This window comes from Passer domesticus, chromosome 3, assembly GCF_036417665.1.
Source record: "Passer domesticus isolate bPasDom1 chromosome 3, bPasDom1.hap1, whole genome shotgun sequence".
Classification (NCBI taxonomy): domain Eukaryota; kingdom Metazoa; phylum Chordata; class Aves; order Passeriformes; family Passeridae; genus Passer; species Passer domesticus.
The window spans coordinates 1795079-1817602 of NC_087476.1; the positions used below are offsets into that span (position 1 = coordinate 1795079).

General features: G+C 49.9%; 2 protein-coding genes across 9 annotated transcripts in view; one reads left to right on the forward strand and one right to left on the reverse strand.

Moving 5' to 3' along the window:
* The window catches only part of EPHX2 (epoxide hydrolase 2), a 29288-nt gene extending 8418 nt beyond the window's left edge, over positions 1 to 20870 (reverse strand). For both annotated transcript variants that reach the window (XM_064411503.1, XM_064411502.1), the window contains exons 1-12: positions 20734 to 20870; positions 18666 to 18750; positions 15818 to 15977; positions 12232 to 12422; positions 10986 to 11108; positions 10809 to 10883; positions 8033 to 8128; positions 7859 to 7937; positions 5840 to 5874; positions 4699 to 4725; positions 3948 to 4033; positions 1176 to 1287 (exon numbers count right to left, since the gene is read on the reverse strand). In XM_064411503.1, the coding sequence (XP_064267573.1) occupies positions 1176 to 1287; positions 3948 to 4033; positions 4699 to 4725; positions 5840 to 5874; positions 7859 to 7937; positions 8033 to 8128; positions 10809 to 10883; positions 10986 to 11108; positions 12232 to 12422; positions 15818 to 15977; positions 18666 to 18750; positions 20734 to 20831 (1167 nt within the window). In that variant the 5' untranslated portion in view covers positions 20832 to 20870. The remainder of the gene's footprint in view (positions 1 to 1175; positions 1288 to 3947; positions 4034 to 4698; positions 4726 to 5839; positions 5875 to 7858; positions 7938 to 8032; positions 8129 to 10808; positions 10884 to 10985; positions 11109 to 12231; positions 12423 to 15817; positions 15978 to 18665; positions 18751 to 20733) is intronic.
* The window catches only part of EFR3B (EFR3 homolog B), a 316353-nt gene that overhangs the window by 219311 nt on the left and 74518 nt on the right, over positions 1 to 22524 (forward strand). The gene's annotated exons all lie outside the window — the stretch shown is intronic.

Here is a 22524-nt window from a genome sequence, read left to right on the forward strand (position 1 = left end):
TCAACCCCAAAAACAGCGGGATCGACCCCAAAAACACCGGGATCAACCCCAAAAACAGCGGGATCGACCCCAAAACCACCCGGATAAACCCCAAAAACAGCGGGATCGACCCCAAAAACACCGGGATCAACCCCAAAAACAGCGGGATTGACCCCAAAAACACCCGGATAGACCCCAAATCACTGGGAAAAACCTCCAAAACACCGGGATCAACCCCAAAAACAGCGGGATCAATCCCAAAACCAGCAGGATCGACCCCAAAAACACTGCTATTTAGGATCAGTGGTTTGGGATCAGGAATTTGGGATTTAGGAATAGGAATCTGGGAATTGGGAATTGGGGTCTGGAAATTGGGGTTTGGGATTTAGGATCAGGGATTTAGGAACAGGGGTTTGGGATCAGGAATTTGGGATTTTTGGGGTTTAGGATAAGGGATTTGGGATTTAGGATCAGGAATTTTAGGTTTGGGATTTGGAGTCTGGGAATTTGGGTTTGGGATCAGGGGTTTGGGATACAGGATCTGGGATTTGGGATTTTGGGGATTTAGGAACAGGATTTGGGATTTAGGAACAGAAATTTGGGATTTGGGGTCTGGGAATTGGGGTTTGGGATTTGGGATTTAGGATCAGAGGTTTGGGATCAGGGATTTAGGATGAGGATTTGGGATTTAGGAACAGGAATTTGGGATTTGGGGTCTGGGATTTGGGATTTGAGGTTTGGGATTTAGGATCAGGGATCAGGGGTTTAGGATCAGGGGTTTGGGATCAGGAATTAGGGATTTTTGGGATTTAGGATCAGGGCTTTGAGGTTTGGAGTTTGGGATTTGGGATTGTTTGGAGTTTGGGATTCGGGGTTTTGAGTTAGAGATCAGGGATTTGGGATTTTGGGGATTTAGGATGAGGATTTGGGATTTAGGAATAGGAATTTGGGATTTGGGGTCTGGGAACTGGGATATGGGGTTTGGGATTTAGGATCAGGGATCAGGGGTTTGGGATCAGGGGTTTGGGATCAGGAATTAGGGATTTTTGGGATTTAGGATCAGGGGTTTAGGATCAGGGGTTTGGGATCAGGGGTTTGGGATTTTTGGGATTTAGGATCAGGGGTTTGGGATTTTTGGGATTTAGGGTCAGGGGTTTGGGATTTTTGGGGTTTAGGATCAGGCTTTGGGGTCGCACCGGCTCCTGGAAGTAGAGCTGGTACTCGAATTCCGGGATCTGCGCCAGGCGCTCCAGGACGTCGGAATCGGGCTTGGGCGGCCGGAAGGGCGTGTTCAGAACGGCCACGGCCCTACAGGGTATGGGGGATTTTATAGGGCATTGATGGGGGATTTTATAGGGGATTGATAGGGGATTGATTGGGGATTTATGGGGGATTTTATATGGGATTTATATGGGATTGATAGGAGATTTTATATGGATCGATAGGGAATTGATAAGGGATTTATATGGGAATGATTGGGGATTTTATATGGGATTTATGAGGGAATGACAGGGGATTTTATAGGGGATTCATATGGGATTTACTGGGGATTGATTGGGGATTTTATATAGGATTGATAGGGGATTGATATGGGATTGATTTGGGATTTATGGGGGATTTTATGGGGGATTGATAGAGGATTTATGGGGGATTTTATAGGGGATTGATAGGGGATTGACTGGGGATTTTATAGGGGATTTATGGGGGATTGATGGGGGATTGATTGGGGATTTTATAGGGGATTTATATGGGATTGATAGGAGATTTTATATGGGATTGATGGGGGATTTTATAGGGGATTGATGGGGGATTGATAGGGGATTTATCGGGGATTTTATAGGGGATTGATAGGGGATTGATAGGGGATTTTATATGGGATTGATTGGGGATTTATGGGGGATTTTATATGGGATTTTATATGGGATTTATAGGGGATTTTATAGGGGATTGATGGGGGATTTTATATGGGATTTTATATGGGATTTTAAATGGGATTGATAGGGGATTTTATATGGGATTTATAGGGGATTTTATACGGGATTGATGGGGGATTTTATATGGGATTTTATAGGGGATTGATGGGGGATCGATGGGGGATTTTATATGGGATTTTAAATGGGATTGATAGGGGATTGATGGGGGATTGATTGAGGATTTTATAGGGGATTGATAGGGGATTGATAGGGGATTTTATATGGGAATGGTTGGGGATTTATGGGGGATTTTATATGGGATTTATAGGGGATTTTATATGGGATTGATAAGGGATTGATAGGGGATTGATAGGGGATTGATAAGGGATTGATAGGGGATTTATGGGGGATTTTATATGGGATTTTATAGGGGATTGATAGGGGATTTTATATCGGACTTATATGGGATTTATGGGGGAATGATAGGGGATTTTATAGGGGATTTATATGGGATTGATAGGGGATTGATAGGGGATTTTAGATGGGATTGATAGGGGATTTTAGATGGGATTGATAGGGGATTGATAGGGGATTTTATATGGGATTGATAGGGGATTGATGGGGGATTTTACATGGGATTTTATAGGGGATTTATAGGGGATTTTATAGGGGATCTATTGGGGATTTTATATGGTATTTTATATGGATTCATAAGGATTTATGGGAGATTTTATATGGGATTTTATATGGGATTTATAGGGGATTTTATAGGGGATTGATAGAGGATTGATAGGGGATTGATAGGGGATTTTAGATGGGATTTTATATGGGATTGACAGGGGATTTTATATGGGATTTATGGGGGATTTTATATGGAATTGATAGGGGATTGATAGAGAATTGATAGATGATTGATAAGGGATTTTATAGGGGATTGATAGGGGATTGATTGGGGATTGATAAGGGATTGATAGGGGATTGATAGGGGATTGATAGGGGATTTTATATGGGATTTATACGGGTTTTATATGGGATTTATATGGGATTGATAGGAGATTTTATAGGGGATTTATATGGGATTGATTGGGGATTTATGGGGGATTTTATATGGGATTGATAGGGAATTTTATATGGGATTTATGGGGGATTGATATGGGATTGATGGGGGATTGATTGGGGATTTTATATGGGATTTTATATGGGATTTTAAATGGGATTGATAGGGGATTGATAGGGGATTTTATATCGGATTTATATGGGATTTTATATGGGATTTATGGGGGATTTTATATGGGATTTTATAGGGGATTGATAGGGGATTTCATAGGGGATTGACTGGGGATTGACAGGGGATTTTATATGGGATTTATGGGGGATTTTATATGAGATTTATGGGGGATTTTATATGGTATTTTATATGGGATTTATATGGGATTTTATATGGGATTGATAGGAGAATTTATAGGGGATTTATATGGGATTGATTGAGGATTTTATATGGGATTTATATGGGATTTATATGGGATTTATGGGGGAAAGATAGGGGATTTTACAGGGGATTCATATGGGATTGATGGGGGATTGGTAGGGGATTTATGGGGGATTTATGGGGGATTTTATAGGGGATTTATGGGGGATTTTATATGGGATTTTATATAGGATTGATAGGGGATTGGGTTATGGGGTTTGGTTATGGGGTTTGGGTTATGGGATTTGGGTTATGGGTTTCTTGTTCTGGGACTTTTATTTATTATGGGATTTCTCTTTATCATGGAATTTTTATTATGGGATTTTTGCTTTGGGATTTTTTACCTTTTATGGGATTTTTATCTTTTATGGGTTTTTCTTTCTTATGGGATTTTTATTCTGGGATTTTTTGTTATGGGATTTTTATCTTTTATGGGATTTTTACCGTTTGTGGGATTTTCATTCATCATGGGATTTTTATTTATTATGGGACTTTTGCTATGGGATTTTTAAATGGGATTTTTAACCTGTTATGGGATTTTTATTTATTATGGGATTTTTATGGATTTTGGGATTTCCATCCCTCACCGGAGCCGCTCGGGGTAGAACAGAGCCACGTTCCAGGCCATGGCCCCGCCCCAGTCGTGGCCAACCAGGACAACCTGCGGGATTCCCTGCAGGAAGGGACAAATCCCCAGTCCCAAACCCCAAACCCCAATCCCAAAAATCCCAAATCCCAAACACCAATCCCAAAACCCGAAGCCCCAACCCCAAACCCCAAATTTCCAAACCCCAAATCCCACAGTCCAAACCCCAAAGCCCAACTCCAGATCTTAAAAACCCCAAATCCCAACCCCCAAAACCCCAAAATAGCAACTCCCCAAAATCCAAAACCCCAAATCCCAAAAACCCCAAATCCCAAACCCCAAAATCCCAAACCCCAAAATCCCAAATCCCAAACCCCAACCCCCAATTTCCAGGATCCCAAACCCCAAATTCCCAAATTCCTCAAATTCCAAACCCCAAATCCCAACCCCAATTCCCAAACTCCAGACCCCAAAATCCCCAAAATCCCAACTTCCAAATCCCAAACCCCAAATCCCAACCCCAAACTCCAAATGCCCAAAAACCCAAACCCCAAATCCCAAACACCAATCCCAAAGCCCGAAGCCAAAACCCCAAATCCCAAACCCCAAATCCCCAAAAATCGAAATCCCAAAAATGCCAAATCCCAAATCCCCAAAACCCCATAACCCCAAAACCCCAAACTCCAAATTCCCAAATCCCAAACCCCAAACCCCAAACTCCAAATCCCAAATCCCAAATCCCAAATCCTCACCAGTTTATCCAGGAAAGTGATGAAATCCTGGAAAATGGATGGGATTGGGATCAGATCGAGATCAGGATCAGCGGGATCGGGATCAGCGGGATCGGAGTCAGACCCCGTTGGGATTGGGATCAGATCCCAGTGGGATTGGGATCAGATCCCAGTGGGATTGGGATCACTGGGATCGGGATTAGATTGTCTCAGGATTGGGATCAGATCGGGATTGGGATCATTGGGAGTGGGATTATTGGGATCAGCAGGATCAGGATCAGATCCTGTCGGGATTGGGATCTGTGGAATTGGGATCAGCGGGATTGGGATCAGATCCCTTGGGATTGGGGTCAGACTGGGATCGGGATCAGTGGGATCAGGATCAGACTGGGATTGGGATCAGCAGGATCAGGGTCAGATCCTGTCGGGATTGGGATCTGTGGAATTTGGATTAGCGGGATTGGGATCAGATCCCGTTGGGATTGGGGTCACACTGGGGTCTGGATCAGTGAGATCGGGATTTGATTACTTTGGGATTGGGATCAGATCGGGATCAGGATCAGCAGGATTGGGAGCGGTGGGATTGGGATTACATTGGGATTAGATTTGGATTGGGATCAGCAGGATTGGGGTCAGATCCCGTCAGGATCAGCGGCATCAGAATCAGATCCTGTTGGGATTAGGATCTGATTGGGGTCGGGATCAGTGGGGTCAGGATCAGCGGGATCAAGATTAGACTGGGATCGGGATCAGGGGGATCAGATCCCCATAGGATCGGGATCAGAACGGGATCAGCAGGATTGGGAGCGGTGGGATCAGGATCAGATTGGGATCGGGATCAGCAGGATTTGGGTCAGATCCCATCGGGATTGGGATCTGTGGAATTGGGATCAGTGGGACTGGGATCAGCTCCCGTTGGGATTAGGATCAGACTGGGGTCGGGATCAGTGGGACCAAGATCAGATCCCATTGGGATTGGGATCACTGCAATCAGGATCACTGGGACTGGGATCAGATCCCGTCAGGATCAGTGGGATCAGATCAGATCCTATTGGGATTGGCATCATTGGGATCGGGATCAGATCAGGATCAGTTCCCCTCGGGATCAGCCCCTCCCAGCCCCGGAATTCCCGGAATTCCCGGAATTCCCGGAATCCCTCACCTTACAGATCTGCTCCTGGGAATATTCCGAGATGTCTGTGGGGAAATTCCAGCAGTTTCTTTTTCCAGGATTTGTTTCCAATATTTTTTAATTTCTTTTTTTGCCCCTGATTTATTTTCCACTTTTTTTTCCCCACATGATTTTTTTCCCCATAATTTTTTTTCCCACTATTTTTTGTCCTTGATTTTCTCCATGATTTTTTCCACTCTTTTTAAAATTATTCTTTTCCCACAATTCTTTTTCCCCCTGACTTTTTTTCCAATATTTTTGTTTCCATTTTTTTTTCAATTTTTTTCCCCCATTACCTTTTTCCTTTTTTTCCCCCCATATTCTTTTCCATTATTTTTTTCCTTTTTTTCATGTTTTCCTTTTCCCACAATTTTTTTCCCAAGATCTTTTTCTTCCACAATTTTTAAATATTTTTTCCCAACAATTTTTCGCCTTTTTCCCCCCCAATTTTTTGTCCCGTACTTTTTTCCATTTTTCCCATGGGTTTTTTTTTCCCCCCCATGTTTTTTCCTCAATTTTTTCCCCAATATTTTTTTCCATTATTTTTTTCCCAGGATGTTTTTCCCCGTGGCTCCATCCCCAGACTCTTCCAAGGAGCACAAGATCTCCCAGAGGATCCAGAGAATATTCCCACAAATTCCCAATCCCATCCCGGAATTTCCAGCTGACCCCAGAATTCCGATCCCATCCCGGAATTCCCAATTCCATCCTGGAATTCCCATCCCAGAATTCCCATCCCATCCCATCCCATCCCATCCCATCCCATCCCATCCCATCCCATCCCATCCCATCCCATCCCATCCCATCCTCTCCCATCCCATCCCATCCCAGAATTCCAATCCCATCCCAGAATCCTGATCCCATCCCAGAATTCCCAGAATTCCAATCCCATCCTGGAATTCCTGGCCTATCCCAGAATTCCAATCCCATCCCAGAATTCCCAGTTGATCCCAGAATCCTGATCCCATCCCAGAATTCCAATCCCATCCCAGAATTCCCGGACTCCTGACCCCCTCCCGGAATTAACTGAATTCCTGACCCCATCCTGGAATCCCTGGAAGTCCCAAGCCCATCCCAGAATTCCCAGAATTCTAATCCCACCCCAGAATTCCGATCCCATCCCAGAATCCTGTTCCCATCCCAGAATTCCCAGGCCATCCCAAAAATTCCCAGCGCATCCCAGAATTCCCAGTTGATCCCAGAATTCCCATCCCATCCCAGAATCCCGATCCCATCCCAAAATCCCCTTCCCATCCTGGAATTCCCAGCCTATTCCAGACTTCTGACTCCCGGAATTCCAATCCCATCCCAGAATTCCCAGAATTCTCGTTATTCCCATTAGTTATTCCTGTTATTCCCATTACTTATTCCTGTTATTCCCATTAGTTTTTCCCATTATTCCTGTTATTCACGTTATTCCCATTAGTTATTCCCGTTATTCCCGTTATTCCCATTAGTTTTTCCCGTTATTCCCATTAGTTATTCCCATTATTACCATTATTCCCATTAGTTATTCCCGTTACTCCCGTTATTCCCGTTAGTCATACCCATTAGTTTTTCCCATTATTCCCGTTAGTTATTCCCGTCATTCCCATTATTCCCATTAGTTATTCCTGTCATTCCCGTTAGTTATTCCCATTATTCCCATTCATTATTCCCATTAGTTATTCCCATTATTCCCGTTCATTATTCCCATTAGTTATTCCCATTAGTTATTCCCGTTATTCCCGTGAGTTATTCCCGTCATTCCCGTTATTCCCATTAGTTATTCCCGTTATTCTCATTAGTTATTCCCGTCATTCCCGTTGGTTATTCCCGTCATTCCCATTATTCCCATTAGTTATTCCCGTTAGTTATTCCTGTTATTCCTGTAATTCTCGTTATTCCCATAATTCCCATTATTCCTGTTAGTTATTCCCATTAGTTATTCCCATTAGTTATTCCCATTAGTTATTCCCATCATTCCCATTAGTTATTCCCGTTATTCCCGTCATTCCCGCTCTCTCTCACCGTCGGGCGCGGTGGATTCCCCGTATCCCTTCATCTCCAGGGCGATCACCCGGAATCCCGCCTGGGCCAGCGCCGGGATCTGGGACCCAGCACATCCCAAAGTGTCCCCCGGAAGATCCCGGATTTTGGGAATTCCCGGGGATTTTGGGAATTTCGGGGGGGGCGGGGGCTGACCTGGAAGCGCCAGGAGAGCCAGGACTCCGGGAATCCGTGGCACAGGCAGAGCGCCGGGCCCCGGCCCAGCTCCGCAAAGTGCAGCCGCACGCCCGGCTGCGGAAAACAACGGGAAAAACAACGGGAATTCTGCACCCGGCCCGGAAAAACGGGAACGGACAGACCCGGCAGGGAAAGCTCCGCAGGGCAGAGAACTTCCCACTTGGAATTCCGGAGTCCAGAACCCTTCCTGGCCTGGAATTCTGGAACCCAGAGATCTTCCCAGCCTGGAATTCTGGAACCCAGAACCCTTCCTGGCCTGGAATTCCGGAACCCAGAGATCTTCCCAGCCTGGAATTCCAGAGCTCAGAACCCTTCCTGGCCTGGAATTCCGGAACCCAGAGCTCTTCCCAGCCTGGAATTCCGGAGCTCAGAACCCTTCCTGGCCTGGAATTCCAGAGCCCAGAACCCTTCCCAGACTGGAATTCCAGAGCCCAGAACCCTTCCTGGCCTGGAATTCTGGAACCCAGAGCTTTTCCCAGCCTGGAATTCCAGAACTCAGCACCCAAAATTCTGGAATTCAGCACTCGGAATTCCAGAGCCAAGAGCCCTTCCCAGCCTGGAATTCCAGAACTTCTCCCAGACTGGAATTCTGGAACTCAGCATCTGGAATTCCAGAGCCCAGCTCCCACCTGGAATTCTAGAGCTGAGAACCCAAAATTCCAGAGCTCAGAGCCCTTCCCAGATGGAATTCCGGAGCTTTTCCTGGCCTGGAATTCCGGAGCCCAGAGCCCTTCCCAGCCTGGAATTCTGGAAATCAGAACCCAAAATTCCAGAGATCAGCACCCAAAATTCTGGAATTCAGCACCTGGAATTCCAGAACTCAGCACCTGGAATTCCAGAGCCCAGAGCTCCTTCCCGCCCGGAATTCTAGAGCTCAGAACCCCAAACTCCAGAGCCCAGAGCCCTTCCTGGCTGGAATTCCAGAGCTTTTCCTGGCCAGGAATTCCGGAACCCAGAGCCCTTCCTGTCCTGGAATTTCAGAGCCCAAAGCTCTTCCTAGCCTGGACTTCCGGAACTCAGCACCCAAAATTCCCGAGCCTAGAGCCCTTCCCAGCCTGGAATTCCAGAGCCCAGAACCCTTCCTGGCCTGGAATTCTGGAACTCAGCACCCAGAATTCCGGAGATCTGCACCCAGAATTCCAGAGCCAGAGCTCTTCCCAGCTTGGAATTACAGAGCTTTTCCAGGCCTGGAATTCCAGAGCTCAGAGCCCAAAATTCTGTAACTCAGCACCCAGATTTCCAGAGCCTATTGCCCATTCCACCTTGGAATTCTGGAGCTTTTCCTGGCCCGGAATTCCAGAGCGCAGAGCCCTTCCCAGCCTGGAATTCTGGAAATCAGAACCCAAAATTCTGGAGACCAGCACCCAAAATTCTGGAATTCAGCACCCAAAATTCCAGAACTCAGAACCCAGAATTCCGGAACTCAGCACCCGGAATTCCAGAGCCCAGAGCCCCTTCCCGCCCGGAATTCTAGAGCTCAGAACCCCAAACTCTGGAGCACGGAGCCCTTCCCGGCTGGAATTCCAGAGCTTTTCCTGGCCAGGAATTCCGGAACCCAGAGCCCTTCCTGTCCTGGAATGTTGGAGCCCAGAGCTCTCCTAGACTGAAATTCTGGAAGTCCGCACCCAGAATTCCAGAGCCCAGAGCCCTTCCCAGCCTGGAATTCTGGAGCTTTTCCTGGCCTGGAATTCCAGAGCCCAGAGCCCCTCCTGGTCTGGAATTCTGGAAATCAGAACCCTAAATTCCAGAGATCTGCACCCAAAATTCTGGAATGCAGCACCCAAAATTCCACAGCTCAGAACCCAGAATTCCGGAACTCAGCACCCAGAATTGCAGAGCCCAGAGCCCTTCCTAGATGGAATTCCAGAGCTTCTCCCAGCCTGGAATTCCGGAACTCCGCACCCGGAATTCCAGAGCCCATGATTCCGCAAAGAGCAGCCGCACGCCCGGCTGGGGAGGCAAAAAACAACGGGAATTCCACACAGAACCCGGAAAAATGGAAATGAACCGACCATCCTGGCCTTCCCGGAATCCAGAGGATTCCGGCCTGGAATCCCAGCCATTCCCACGATTCCAGCTGGATTCCCAGCCAGCCCCAGGTTCTGGAACATTCCAACCCTGGACTCCCAGCCCCTCCCAGATCCCAGATGATCCAAACCTGGAATTCCACACATTCCCAAGATTCCAGCTGGATTCCCAGCCAGTCCCAGCTGCTGGGAGATCCAAGGCTGGAATTCCACCCATTCCCAGATCCCGGAAGATCCCCTCCTGGATTCCCAGCCATTCCCAGATCCTGTCCCAGAATCCCACCCATTCCCAGATCCTGGAATATCCAAGGCTGGAATCCCAGCCATGCCCAGAAGACCCCATCCCAGAATCCCAGCCATTCCCAGAAGATCCCAGCCTGGAATTCCACCCATTCCCAGATCCCAGAAGATCCCAGCCTTGGAATCCCAGCCATTCCCTGATCCCAGCCTTGGAATCCCAGCCATTCCCAGAAGATCCCAGCCCAGATTCCCAGGTCCCAGAAGATCCCAGCCCATATTCCCAGGTCGCAAAAGATCCCAGTCAGGATTTCCAGAAGATCCCAGCCTTGAAATCCCAGCTATTCCCAGAAGATCCCAGCCTGGATTCACCTCCCTTCCCAGATCCCAGAAGGTCCCAGCCAGCATTCCCAGAAGATCCCAGCCTGGATTCCCAGCGGATCCCGCTCCTTATTCCCGTTTTTCCGTACGCGGATGTCGACGTATCCGTGCGCGACTTCCTCCGGCGCGATCGGCCTCGGCAGCGCCTCCTCCCGGCCCAGCAGCTGCCGGAATCATCTCCATGGAATTCCGCGGAGTTCCACGGAATCCCGCCGGATCCCGGGATGGCGGATCCGGGAATTCCAGGGTTGTTTTTTTTCCCGCACCTGGATCCCGCAGAGCTCCTGCAGGTCGCGGAGGGCGGATTCCGTGTCCCGCACCAGGATGGTGGCCATGCCCAGCTCCCGCGCCGGCGCCAGGTTCTCCTCCAGCTCATCCAGGAAAATCACCTGGAAAAACCAAAAAAAATCCGGGAACGGCCCAGGCTCGGATCCAAGGGCGGGAAAAATCCCCCGTTCCCAAAAATTCTGGGATTGTGGTGGCATCTCCCGGGGCTTCACATTCCCAGGAAAATCCAAGGATTCAACCACGGATTTGTGGGATTGGGAAAATTCCAAATTTTCTGGGTTTTTTTTGGGATGTGGTGGCATCTCCTGGGGCTTCCTAATCTTGGGAAAATCCAAGGATTCAAACAAGGATTTGTGGGATTGGAGGAGTGTTCCATTCCCTGGATTTTTGGGATGTGGTGGCATCTCCAAGGGCTTCAAATCCCTGGGAACATCCAAAGATTTGGGGCATGGACAATCCCCCATTCCCATTCTTTTAAGGATGTGGTGGCATCTCCTGGGGCTTCCCATTCCCAGGAAAATCCAAGGATTCAACCAAGGATTTTTGAGTTTGGGGAAACGTTCCATTCCCAGATTTTTTTGGGATGTGGTGGCTTCTCTCAGGGCTTCAAGTCCCTGGGAACATCCAAGGATTTGGGGCCTGGGAAATCCCTCATTCCCAGATTTTTTTGGGATGTGGTGGCATCTCCTGGGGCTTCCCATTCCCAGGAAAATCCAAGGATTCAAACAAGGGTTTGTGGGTTTGGAGGAGCATTCCATTCCCAGGGTTTTTTTTGGGATGTGGTGGCTTCTCCCAGGGCTTCAAATCCCTGGGAACATCCAAAGATTTGGGGGATGGACAATCCCCCATTCCCTTTTTTTTAGGATGTGGTGGCATCTCCTGGGGCTTCACAACCCTCAGAACATCCCAAGATCTGGGGCATGGACAATTCCCCATTCCCAGATTTTTTTGGGATGTGGTGGCTTCTCCTGAGGCTTCAAAATCCCAGGAATATCCAAAGATTTTGGGGGATGGCCAACCCCCCATTCCCTGGATTTTTTGGGATTGTGGTGGCATCTCCCAAGGCTTTCCAACCCTGGGAACACCCCAGGATCTGGGGAATGGAAAATCCCACTTTTTTGGGATTGTGGTGGCATCTCCCAAGGCTTCCCAACCCTGGGAACACCCCAGGATCTGGGGCACATCCAACCCCCCATTCCCAGGTTTTTTCTGGGATGGCGTCACCTCCTGCGGCCGCGCCTGCAGCGCCTCCAGGGCGTAGGAGAAGACGCCGGGCTCCGGCTTGGCCATCCCGATCCGGCAGGATTCCAGCACCAGGTCGAAGTGGCGCCGGAGCTGCTCCTGGAGCGCGGCCGTCAGGGACCGCCAGGAGGTGTCGTCCACCCAGGTGTTGGTGAGGACACAGGTCTTGAATCCTGGGAAAATCCCGGAGTTCTCATCCCGGAGCTCGGGATTTGTCCTCTCCTCCCCGCCCGCGGGGTTTGGAGATGTCCTCGGCACGAAGTTCTCCGGGGTTTCTCCGGAATGGGGCTCCCGGAGGAGGTCATGGGATGGTGGGATGGAGGGGGGAGCTCCAGGGGGGACATTCCTGGAGGCTGGGAATGGGGAGATGACGAGGGTGGAGTTGGTGGGAATGGCCGGGATCTCCTGGTGGGAATGGCCAGGATCTCACGGTGGGAATGGCCAGGATCTCATGCTGGGAATGGCCAGGATCTCCTGGTGGGAATGGCCAGGATCTCACGGTGGGAATGGCCAGGATCTCACGGTGGGAATGGCCAGGATCTCACGGTGGAATCAACCAGGATGTCACGGTGGGAATGGCCAGGATCTCCTTGTGGGAGTGGCCAGAATCTCCTTGTGGGAGTGGCCAGGATTTCATAATGGGAATGGCCAGGATTTCATCATGGGAATGGCCAGGATCTCATGGAGGGAATGGCCAGGATCTCCAAGTGGGAGTGGCCAGGATCTCCAGGTGGGAATGGCCAGGATCTCATGGTAGGAATGGCCAGGATCTCATGGTGGGAGTGGCCAGGATCTCCAGGTGGGAATGGCCAGGATCTCATGGTAGGAATGGCCAGGATCTCATGGTGGGAATGGCCAGGATCTCCTGGTGGGAATGGCCAGGATCTCCAGGTGGGAATGGCCAGGATCTCCTGGTGGGAATGGCCAGGATCTCATGGTAGGAATGGCCAGGATATCACAGTGGGAATGGCCAGGATCTCCTAGTGGGAATGGCCAGGATCTCCTGGTGGGAATGGCCAGGATCTCCAGGTGGGAATGGCCAGGATCTCAGGGTGGGAATGGCCAGGAGCCGCATGGTGGCTCCTCCCTGGGGCTGTTCCTGCTCTCTATCCCGGCGTTCCCAACATTCCACTGGCACCATCCCGACATTGCCGACATTCCATACTCACCATCCCAATATTCCCACCATTCCCACCAATCCCCACCATTCTACCATTCCCACCATTCCATTCCCACCATTCCATTCCCACCATTCCAAGGTTCCATTCCCACCATTCTCACCATTCCAGAGCAAACATTCCCAAAGTTCCAGACCCACCATCCCCACCATTCCCAACGTTCCCAACTTTCCCAACCCAACATTCCCAACATTCCAAACCCAGCATTCCCAAGTCCCCACCATTCCATACCCAACATCCCCAACATTCCAAACCCAACGTTCCCGACATTCTATTTCCACCATTACCAAGATTCCAGACCCACCATCCCAACATTCCCAACATTGAGAACACACCATTCCCACCATCCCCACCATCCCCACCATCCCAGAATTCCCAGGATTCCTGCCCGGTGTCCCCAATGTGTCTCCGGAACTCGGCGGCGGCGCTCAGCTGCCGCCATTCCAAACATTCCCACCATTCCATTCCCACCATTCCCAACATTCCAGACCCACCATTTCCACCATTTCCACCATTCCCACCATTCCCAACATTCCCACCACCCCAAACCCAACATTCCCAACATTCCAAACCCACCATCCCAACATCCCCAACATTCCAAACCCATCATTCCCAACGTTCCCACCATCCCAAACCCAACATTCCCACCATTCCATTCCCACTATTCCCAACACTCCCAACATTCCATTCTCATCATCCCCAACATCCCAGACCCACCATTCCCACCTTTCCCACCATTCCCAACGTTCCCAAACCAACACTCCCAACATTCCAAGCCCACCATTCCCAACATTCAGGACCCACCATCCCAACATCCCAAACATTCCAAACCCAACCTTCCCAGCATTCTATTCCCACCATTCCATTCCCACCATTACCAAGATTCCAGACCCACCATCCCGACATTCCCAACATGGAGAACCCACCATTCCCACCATCCCAGAATTCCCAGAATTCCCAGGATTCCTGGAATTCCCTCCATCCCCCAGTGTCCCCACCGTGTCTGCAGAGCTTGCTGGCGGCGCTCAGCAGCTGCCATTCCCAACATTCCCACCATTCCAATCCCACCATTCCCAACATTCCAGACCCACCATTCCCACCATTCCCACCACCCCATACCCAACATCCCCAACATTCCAAACCCAACATTCCCAACATTGAGAACCCACCGCTCCCAGAATTCCCAGAATTCCCTCATCCCCACCGTGTCTCCGGAGCTCGCTGGCGGCGCTCAGCAGCCGCTGCTCCCAACATTCCCACCATTCCCAAACCAACATTCCCAACATTCCAAACCCACCATTCCCAACGTTCCCACCATCCCAAACCCAATGTTCCCAACATTCCAAACCCACCATTCCCACCATTCCATACCCAACATCCCCAACTTTCCAAACCCACCATTCCCAACATTCAGGACCCACCATCCCACCACTCCCACTATCCCTGAATTCCCGGAATTCCCAGAATTCCCAGGATTCCCTCCATCCCCCAGTGTCCCCACTGTGACTCCGGAGCTTGGCGGTGGCGCTCAGCAGCCGCCATTCCCAACATTCCCACTATTCCATTCCCACCATTCCCAACATTCCAGACCCACCATTCCCACCATTCCCAAACCAACATTCCTAACATTCCAGACCCACCATTCCCACCATTCCTACCATTCCCAACATTCCCACCACCCCAAAACCAACATTCCCAACATTCAGGACCCACCATCCCAACATCCCCAACATTCCAAACCCAACATTCCCAACATTGAGAACCCACCATCCCACCACTCTCAGAATTCCCAGAATTCCCGTAATTCCCGGGATTTCCCCCCCCCGGTGTCCCCACCGTGTCTGGGAAGCTTGGCGGCGGCGCTCAGCAGCCGCTGCTCCCAACATTCCCACCATTCCCAACCCAACATTCCCACCATTCCCAACCCAACATCCCCACCATTCCAAACCCGCCATTCCCAACATTGAGAACCCACCACTCCCAGAATTCCCAGAATTCCCGGGATTCCCTCCATCCCCTGGTGTCCCCACCGTGTCTCCGGAGCTCGGCGGCGGCGCTCAGCAGCCGCCATTCCCAACATTCCCACCATTCCATTGCCACCATTCCCAACATTCCAGACCCACCATTCCCAACATCCCCACCATTCTCAACATTCCCACCACCCCAAACCCAACATTCCCAACATTCCAAACCCATCGTTCCCAACGTTCCCACCATCCCAAACCCAACATTCCGGACCCACCATCCCAACATTCCCACCATTCCCAACGTTCCCAACCCAACATCCCCACCATTCCAAACCCGACATTCCCAACATCCAGGACCCACCGCTCCCAGAATTCCCAGAATTCCCGGAATTCCCGGAATTCCCGGAATTCCCTCATCCCCACCGTGTCTGCGGAGCTCGCTGGCGGCGCTCAGCAGCCGCTGCTCCAGGCGGCCGCGGTGCCGCAGCTCCCGGAACGGCCGGGACACCGCGAATCCCTCGGGAACGGCCACGCCCAGGGAGCGGCCGCGGGCGCGGCAGCGCTCCTCCAGCTCCGACAGCAGCTGGGAAAACGGGAAGGGGAAATTCCAGGGAATTCCGGCTGGAAAAGCCACCAAAAATCTGGGAAAATTTCTGGTTGGAAAAGCCCAAAATATGGGAAATTCTTGGTTGGAAAAGCTCAGAAAGTTGGGAAATTGCCGGCTGGGAAAGCCACAAAAGCTGGGAAATTCCCAGCTGGAAAAACTTCACAGTCTGGGGAATTCCTGGTTGGAAAAGTCCCAAAATTCTGGAAATTCCAGATTGGGAAAGATCCAAAAGTCCAGAAAAATCCCAGGGAAAAACCCCAAAAATCTGGGGAAAATTCTAGGTTGGAAAAGCTCCAAAATTCCAGGAAATTCCTGATTTGAAAAGCCCCAAAATTTGGAAAATTCCTGGTGTGAAAAGCCCCAATATCTGGGAAAAATTCCAGGTTGGAAAAGCGCCAAAATTCCAGAGAAATCCCAGTTGGAAAAGCCCCGAAATTGGGGAAAATTCCAGGTTGGAAAACCACCAAAATTCCGGGAAATCCCCATTGGAAAAGCTCTGAAATTCGGGAAATTCCTGGTTGGAAAAGGCAAAAATTCCAGGAAATTCCTGGAAATGTTGGGAAAATTCCAGGCTGGAAAAGGCACCAAAATCTGTGAAAATCCTGTGTGGAAATTCCCAAAATTCTGGAAAAATCCCAGTTGGAAAAGCCCCAAAATCTGGGAAATTTCCACTTGGAAAAGTCGGAAAATTTGGGAAAAATCCCTGTGGGAGAAGGCTCAAAATTCTGGAAAATTCCTGGTTGGAAAAGTCTCCAAATTTGGGAAAAATTCCAGGTGAGAAAACAACCAAAATCCAGGAAAATCCCGGTTGGAAAAGCCCCAAAATTCCGGAGAAATCCCAGTTGGAAAAGCTCCAAAATTCCAGGAAATTCCAGGCTGGAAAAGCCCCAAAATTCCAGAGAAATCCCTTTTGGAAAAGTTCAGAAATTCCAGGAATTCCAAGTTGGAAAATCTGGGAAATCCCTGGATTTCTCCCATGGGGTTTTCTCCTTGCCGTGTCCTTGGATTATTCCCAAAATCCCAAATCCAGGAGTTGGAGCCCCTTCCCAAAAATCCTGGGAATTCTGGGGGTGATCCCAAATCCCTGAGGTCGATCCCAAATCCCGGGGTAGATCCCAAATTCCAGAGTAGATCCCAAATCCTGTGAATTCCGAGATCGATCCAAAAGCCTGGAGTGGATCCCAAATCCCAGAGTTCCTCGGGGTTGATCCCAAATCCTGGAGTAGATCCCAAATCCTGGGAAATTTGGGGCCGATCCCAAATCCTGAAGTGGATCCCAAATCCCTGAGGTCGATTCCAGATCCTGGGAATCCCAGGGTGGATCCCAAACCTCTGGGGTCGATTGCAAATCCTACGAATTCCGAGGTCGATCCCAAATCCCGGGGTGGATCCCAAACTCCAGAGTGGATCCCAAATCCTTGGGTTGATCCCACACCGCAGGGTGGGTCCGGAACCCCAGGGCTGATCCCAAATCCTGGTATCCATCCCAAATATTGGCATGGATCCCAAACCCCGGGGTCGATCCCAAATCTCAGGGTGGATCCCAGACCCCGGAGTGGATCCCAAAACCCGTGATGGATCCCAGTCCTGGGGTGGATCCCAAATTTCAGGAAAATTGGGGTGGATCCCAAATCCCGGGGTGGATCCCAAATCCCAGGCTGGATCCCACATTCCCAATGTGGATCCCAAATCCCAGGGTGGATCCTGATACCCAGGCGGATCCCAGATCCCAGGAAATTTGGGGTGGATCCCAATCCCAGGGTGAACCCTGAATTCCCAATGTGGATCCCCAAATCCCGGAGTGGATCCCAAATCCAGGAGTGGATCCTGAACCAGGGGTCAGATCCCGATCCCCGGGCAGATCCCAAATCCCAGGAAATCTGGGGTGGATCCCACGTCCTCAATGTGGATCCCAAATCCCTGGCTGGACCCCAAACCCTGGGGTCGAACCTGATCCCTGGGCTGATCCCAAATCCCAGGAAATCTGGGGTGGAACCCAAATCCCTGGGTGGATCCCGAACCCAGGAGTGGATCCCAATCCCAGGGTGGATCCCAAATCCCGGGATCCATCCCAAATAGTGGCATGGATCCCAAACCCCAGAGTGGACCCCAAATCTCAGGCTGGATCCCAAATTTCAGAAAACTTGGAGCAGATCCCAAACCCGGGGTGGATCCCGAATGCCAGAGTGGACCCCAAACCCCAGGCTGGATCCCAAACCCCGGAGCGGATCCCGATCCCCGTGTGGATCCCGAATCCCCGGATCCATCCCAAACACTGGTGTGCATCCCGAACCCTGGGGTGGATCCCAAATCTCAGGGTGGATCCCAAGTTCCAGGAAAACTGGGGTGGATCCCACATCCCCAATGTGGATCCCAAATTCCTGGGTGGATCCCAAACCCTGGAGTGGATCCTGATCCCTGGGCTGATCCAGAATCCCAGGATCCATCCCAAATACTGGCGTGGATCCCAAACCCCTGAGTGGATCCTGAAACCCGTGACGGATCCTGATCCTGGGGTGGATCCCAAATCCCAGGAAATTTGAGGTGGATCCCAAACCCCATGAACCCTCAGGTCGATCCCAACCCCCGGGAGTGGATCCCGATCCCTGGGAGGATCCCAAGTCCCTGAGTGGATCCCGACCCCCGTGCGGATCCCGATCCCACCTGGCTGAGGCCGATCCGGCCCCGCAGCGCTCGGGAATTCGGGCTCTGGGATCCGCCGGAATCCAGAGCGGCCTCCAGGAACCCCCTGGGAGGGAAACCCCGGAGCTCAGATCCCAAAAATAACCACAGATCCCATTAAAAACCCCAAATCCCGGATCCCATAAAAACCCCAGATCCCAAATCCCATAAAAAACTCAAAGCTCAGATCCCATAAAAAACCCAGATCCCAAATCCCATAAAAAAACCCAAATCCCAAATCCCATTAAAAACCCCAAATCCCAGATCCCATAAAAACCCCAGATCCCAAATCCCATAAAAATCCCAAAGCTCAGATCCCATAAAAATCCCAAATCCCAGATCCCCTAAAAACCCAGATCCCAAATCCCATAAAAATTCCAAATCCCGGATCCCATAAAAACCCCAGATCCCAAATCCTAAATCCCAGATCCCATAACAACCCCAAAGCTCAGATCCCCAAATAACCCCAGATCCCAAATCCCACTAAAACCCCCAAATCCCAGATCCCAACCCCCAAATCCCTGATCCAAAATCCCAAATCCCAGGCACCATAAAAAAATCCCAAACCCCCAAAATCCCAAATCCCGATTCCCCAAAGCCAGGTCTGAAACCCCAATCCCAAATCCCGAATCCCAAAGATCCCAAACCCGAATCCCTGATCCTAAACTGAAAACCCCAAACCCCCAAAGTTTCAACCCAAATTTCAAGTCCCAGATCCCGAATCCCAAATCCCATAAAAAAACCCCAAATCCCAAAACACCCCCAAAATCCCAACCCCCAAACCCCAGATCCCCAAATCTCAGATCTGGAACCCCAAACCCTAAACCCCAAATCCCAAAAATCCCAAATCCCTGAAAACCCCAGATCCCAAAAAAACCCAAAATCCCAAAAAACCCCAAATCCCAACCCCCAAAACCCCAAATCCTGAATGTCAGATCCCAAACCCCAAATCCCAGATCTGAAACCCCAAATCCAAAATCCTAATCCCAATCCCAAACCCAAATTCCCAAATCCCAAAAAACTCCAACCCCCAAATCCCAGATCCCAAATCCCAAAAAATCTCAAACCCCAAATGCCAAAGCCCCAACCCCCCCAAAAACCCAAATCCCAAACCTCAAACCCCAAAACCCACAAAACCGCAAACCCCAAATCCCAAATCCCAGATCCAAAACCCTAATCCCAAATCCCAAATCCTAGAAAGCCCCTAATCCAAAATCCTAATCCCAATCCCAAACCCTAATTCCCAAATCCCAAAAATCCCAAATCCCAAAAACCCCAAAAACCCCCAAACCAAAAATCCCAAAACCCCCAAATCCCAGACCCCATAAACTCCCCAAACCCCAAAACCCCCAAACACTGCAAAAACCCCCAAACCCCAAAACCCTCAAACCAACCCCAAACCCCAAATCTGAAACCCCAAATCCCAAACCCCCAAAATCCCAAAAACCCCAAACCCAAAACCCCAAACCTCAAAAAGTCCAAAAACCCCAAAAAACCAAAACCTCAAATCAACCCCAGACCCCAAATCCGAGATACCAAACCCCAAATTCCAAACCCCAAACCCCCAAAACCCCAAAAACCCCAAAACCCCCAAACCTCAAACCTCAAAACCCAAATCTCAAATCAACCCCAGACCCCAAATCTGAAACCCCAAACCCCAAATTCCAAACCCCAAACCCCCAAAATCCCCAAAAACCCCAAACCCAAAACCCCAAACCTCAAACCCCAAACCTCAAAAACTCCAAGAACCCCAAAAACCCAAAACCTCAAACCAACCCCAAACCCCAAATCCGAGATACCAAAACCCCAAACCCCAAAAAACCCCAAAACCCCAAAAACCCCAAACTTCCCAAACTCAATCCCCTCGCGGGCGGCGCCGCCAACCACACAATCCTCGCGTTGATTCCGCGGGACTCGGGCGGCGCTGCCGCTTATTGAGAGGCGGGCGGGCGCTTCCAGCCGTGCCGGGCGCGGCTTTACCAAACCGAGCCCAAACCGAGCCAAACCGAGCCAAACCGAGCCAAACCGGGCCCAACCGAGCCGGGCCTACCTGGGCAGGGCCCAGTCGCGCTCGCAGGTGCTCAGGAAGTGCTGCAGGCCCGGTTTGAGCAGAACCCCGCCAAGGTCGAAGAGCACGGCTCGCGCCATGGCCGGGACTCGAACCCGCGGCCCCGAACTTTGGCCCAGTTTAGGCCACGCCCCCTGAGGTGTAGCCACGCCCCCTCCGCATTGACTCTGGGTTCAGTGAAGCCACGCCTCCATAAAAGCCACGCCCATGGCCCTATGTGAAGCCACGCCCCTCCAAAGAGACCACGCCCCTCACATTGCTCAATGGGTTTGCCGAAGCCACGCCCCCTAAATGAGGCCACGCCCCCTCGGTGATCTAGGCCCCGCCCACTCCTGGTTTCCCAAAGGGATTTTTGGGCTCAAAATTGGGATTTTTTGGGGACAAAATTGGGATTTTTTGGTGTCACTGAAAGAATTTTCGGGTCCAAATGGGACTTTTGGGGTCACTGAAGGATTTTGGGGGTTCCCGGGGAGATTTTGGGGGGTTTGGGGGGTTTTTTTTGGGGTCACGAAAGGATTTTGGGGGGCCCCGTGTGGGATTTTTTTTTGAGGGTTCAGATGGGATTTTTTTGGGGTCAAAAATGGGATTTTCGTGGTCAAAAAAGGGGGTTTTGGGGTCAAAAATGGGATTTTTTGGGTCCAAATTGGAAATTTTGGGGATCTAAATTGGATTTTTAGGGATTTTAGGGGAGTCGCTGGGGCATTTTGGGGTCAAAAATGGGATTTTCGTGGTGAAAAAAGGGGGTTTTGGGGTCAAAAATTGGATTTTTTTGGGGTCCCAGTGGGATTTTTGAGTCACTGAAGGTTTTTTGGGGAGTTTTCTTCAAGGATTTTGGGATTAAAGTGGGATTTTTTGGGGGTCAAAAATGGGATTTTTGGGGTCCAAATTGGGAATTTTTGGGCTCCAATTTGGATTTTTTTGGCATTTTAGGGGAGTCCTTGTGGGATTTTGGGGTCAAAAATGGGATTTTTGGGGTCCCAGTGGGATTTTGGGGTCACTGAAGGATTTCAGGGGGGTCCTTGTGGGATTTTTTTGGGTCAAACGAGGATTTTTTGGGATCCCAGAGGGGTTTTGGGTTCTAAATGGGATTTTGGGGGTTTCAGAGGAACATTTTTGGGGTCCCAGGGGGATTTGGGGGATCCCTGTGGGATTTTGGGGAATTCCAGAGGTTTGGATCGGCCCCACCAGCCCCTACCCCTTCCGGGCCTCAGTTTCCCCTTTTGGATCCCAAATCCCAAAAATCCCAAATGTCACAAATCCCAAAAGTCCCAAATTCCAAAAGTCCCAAATTCCTAAATCCCAAACCCCAAAATTCCCAAATGTCCCGAACAACTCCAACCCCAAAATCCCAAACTCCAAAAGTCCCAAATCCCAAACCCAAATTATACAAAAAAAAAAAAAAACCAAATCCCCAAACCCCAAAAATCCCAAATCCCAAATATCCCAAAAATCCCAAATCCCAATCCTCAAGAATTCCAAGTCCTGAACACAAAATCCCCAAAACCCCAAACCCAAATTATCCCCCCAAAAAATCCCATATATCCCCCCAAAATCCCCCAAGTGCCCAAAATCCCAAATCCCAAATATCCCAAAAACCCCAAAAAACAATTGTGAAAAGCCCCAAAATCCCAAACCCTAGATCCCAAAAATCCCAAAGACCCAAAAATCCCCAACCCCAAAACCCCAATCCCAAATTATCCCCCCCCAAAAAAATCCCAAAAATCCCAACCCCTCCAAACCCCAAAAATCCCCAATCCCAAAAATCCCCAAAAT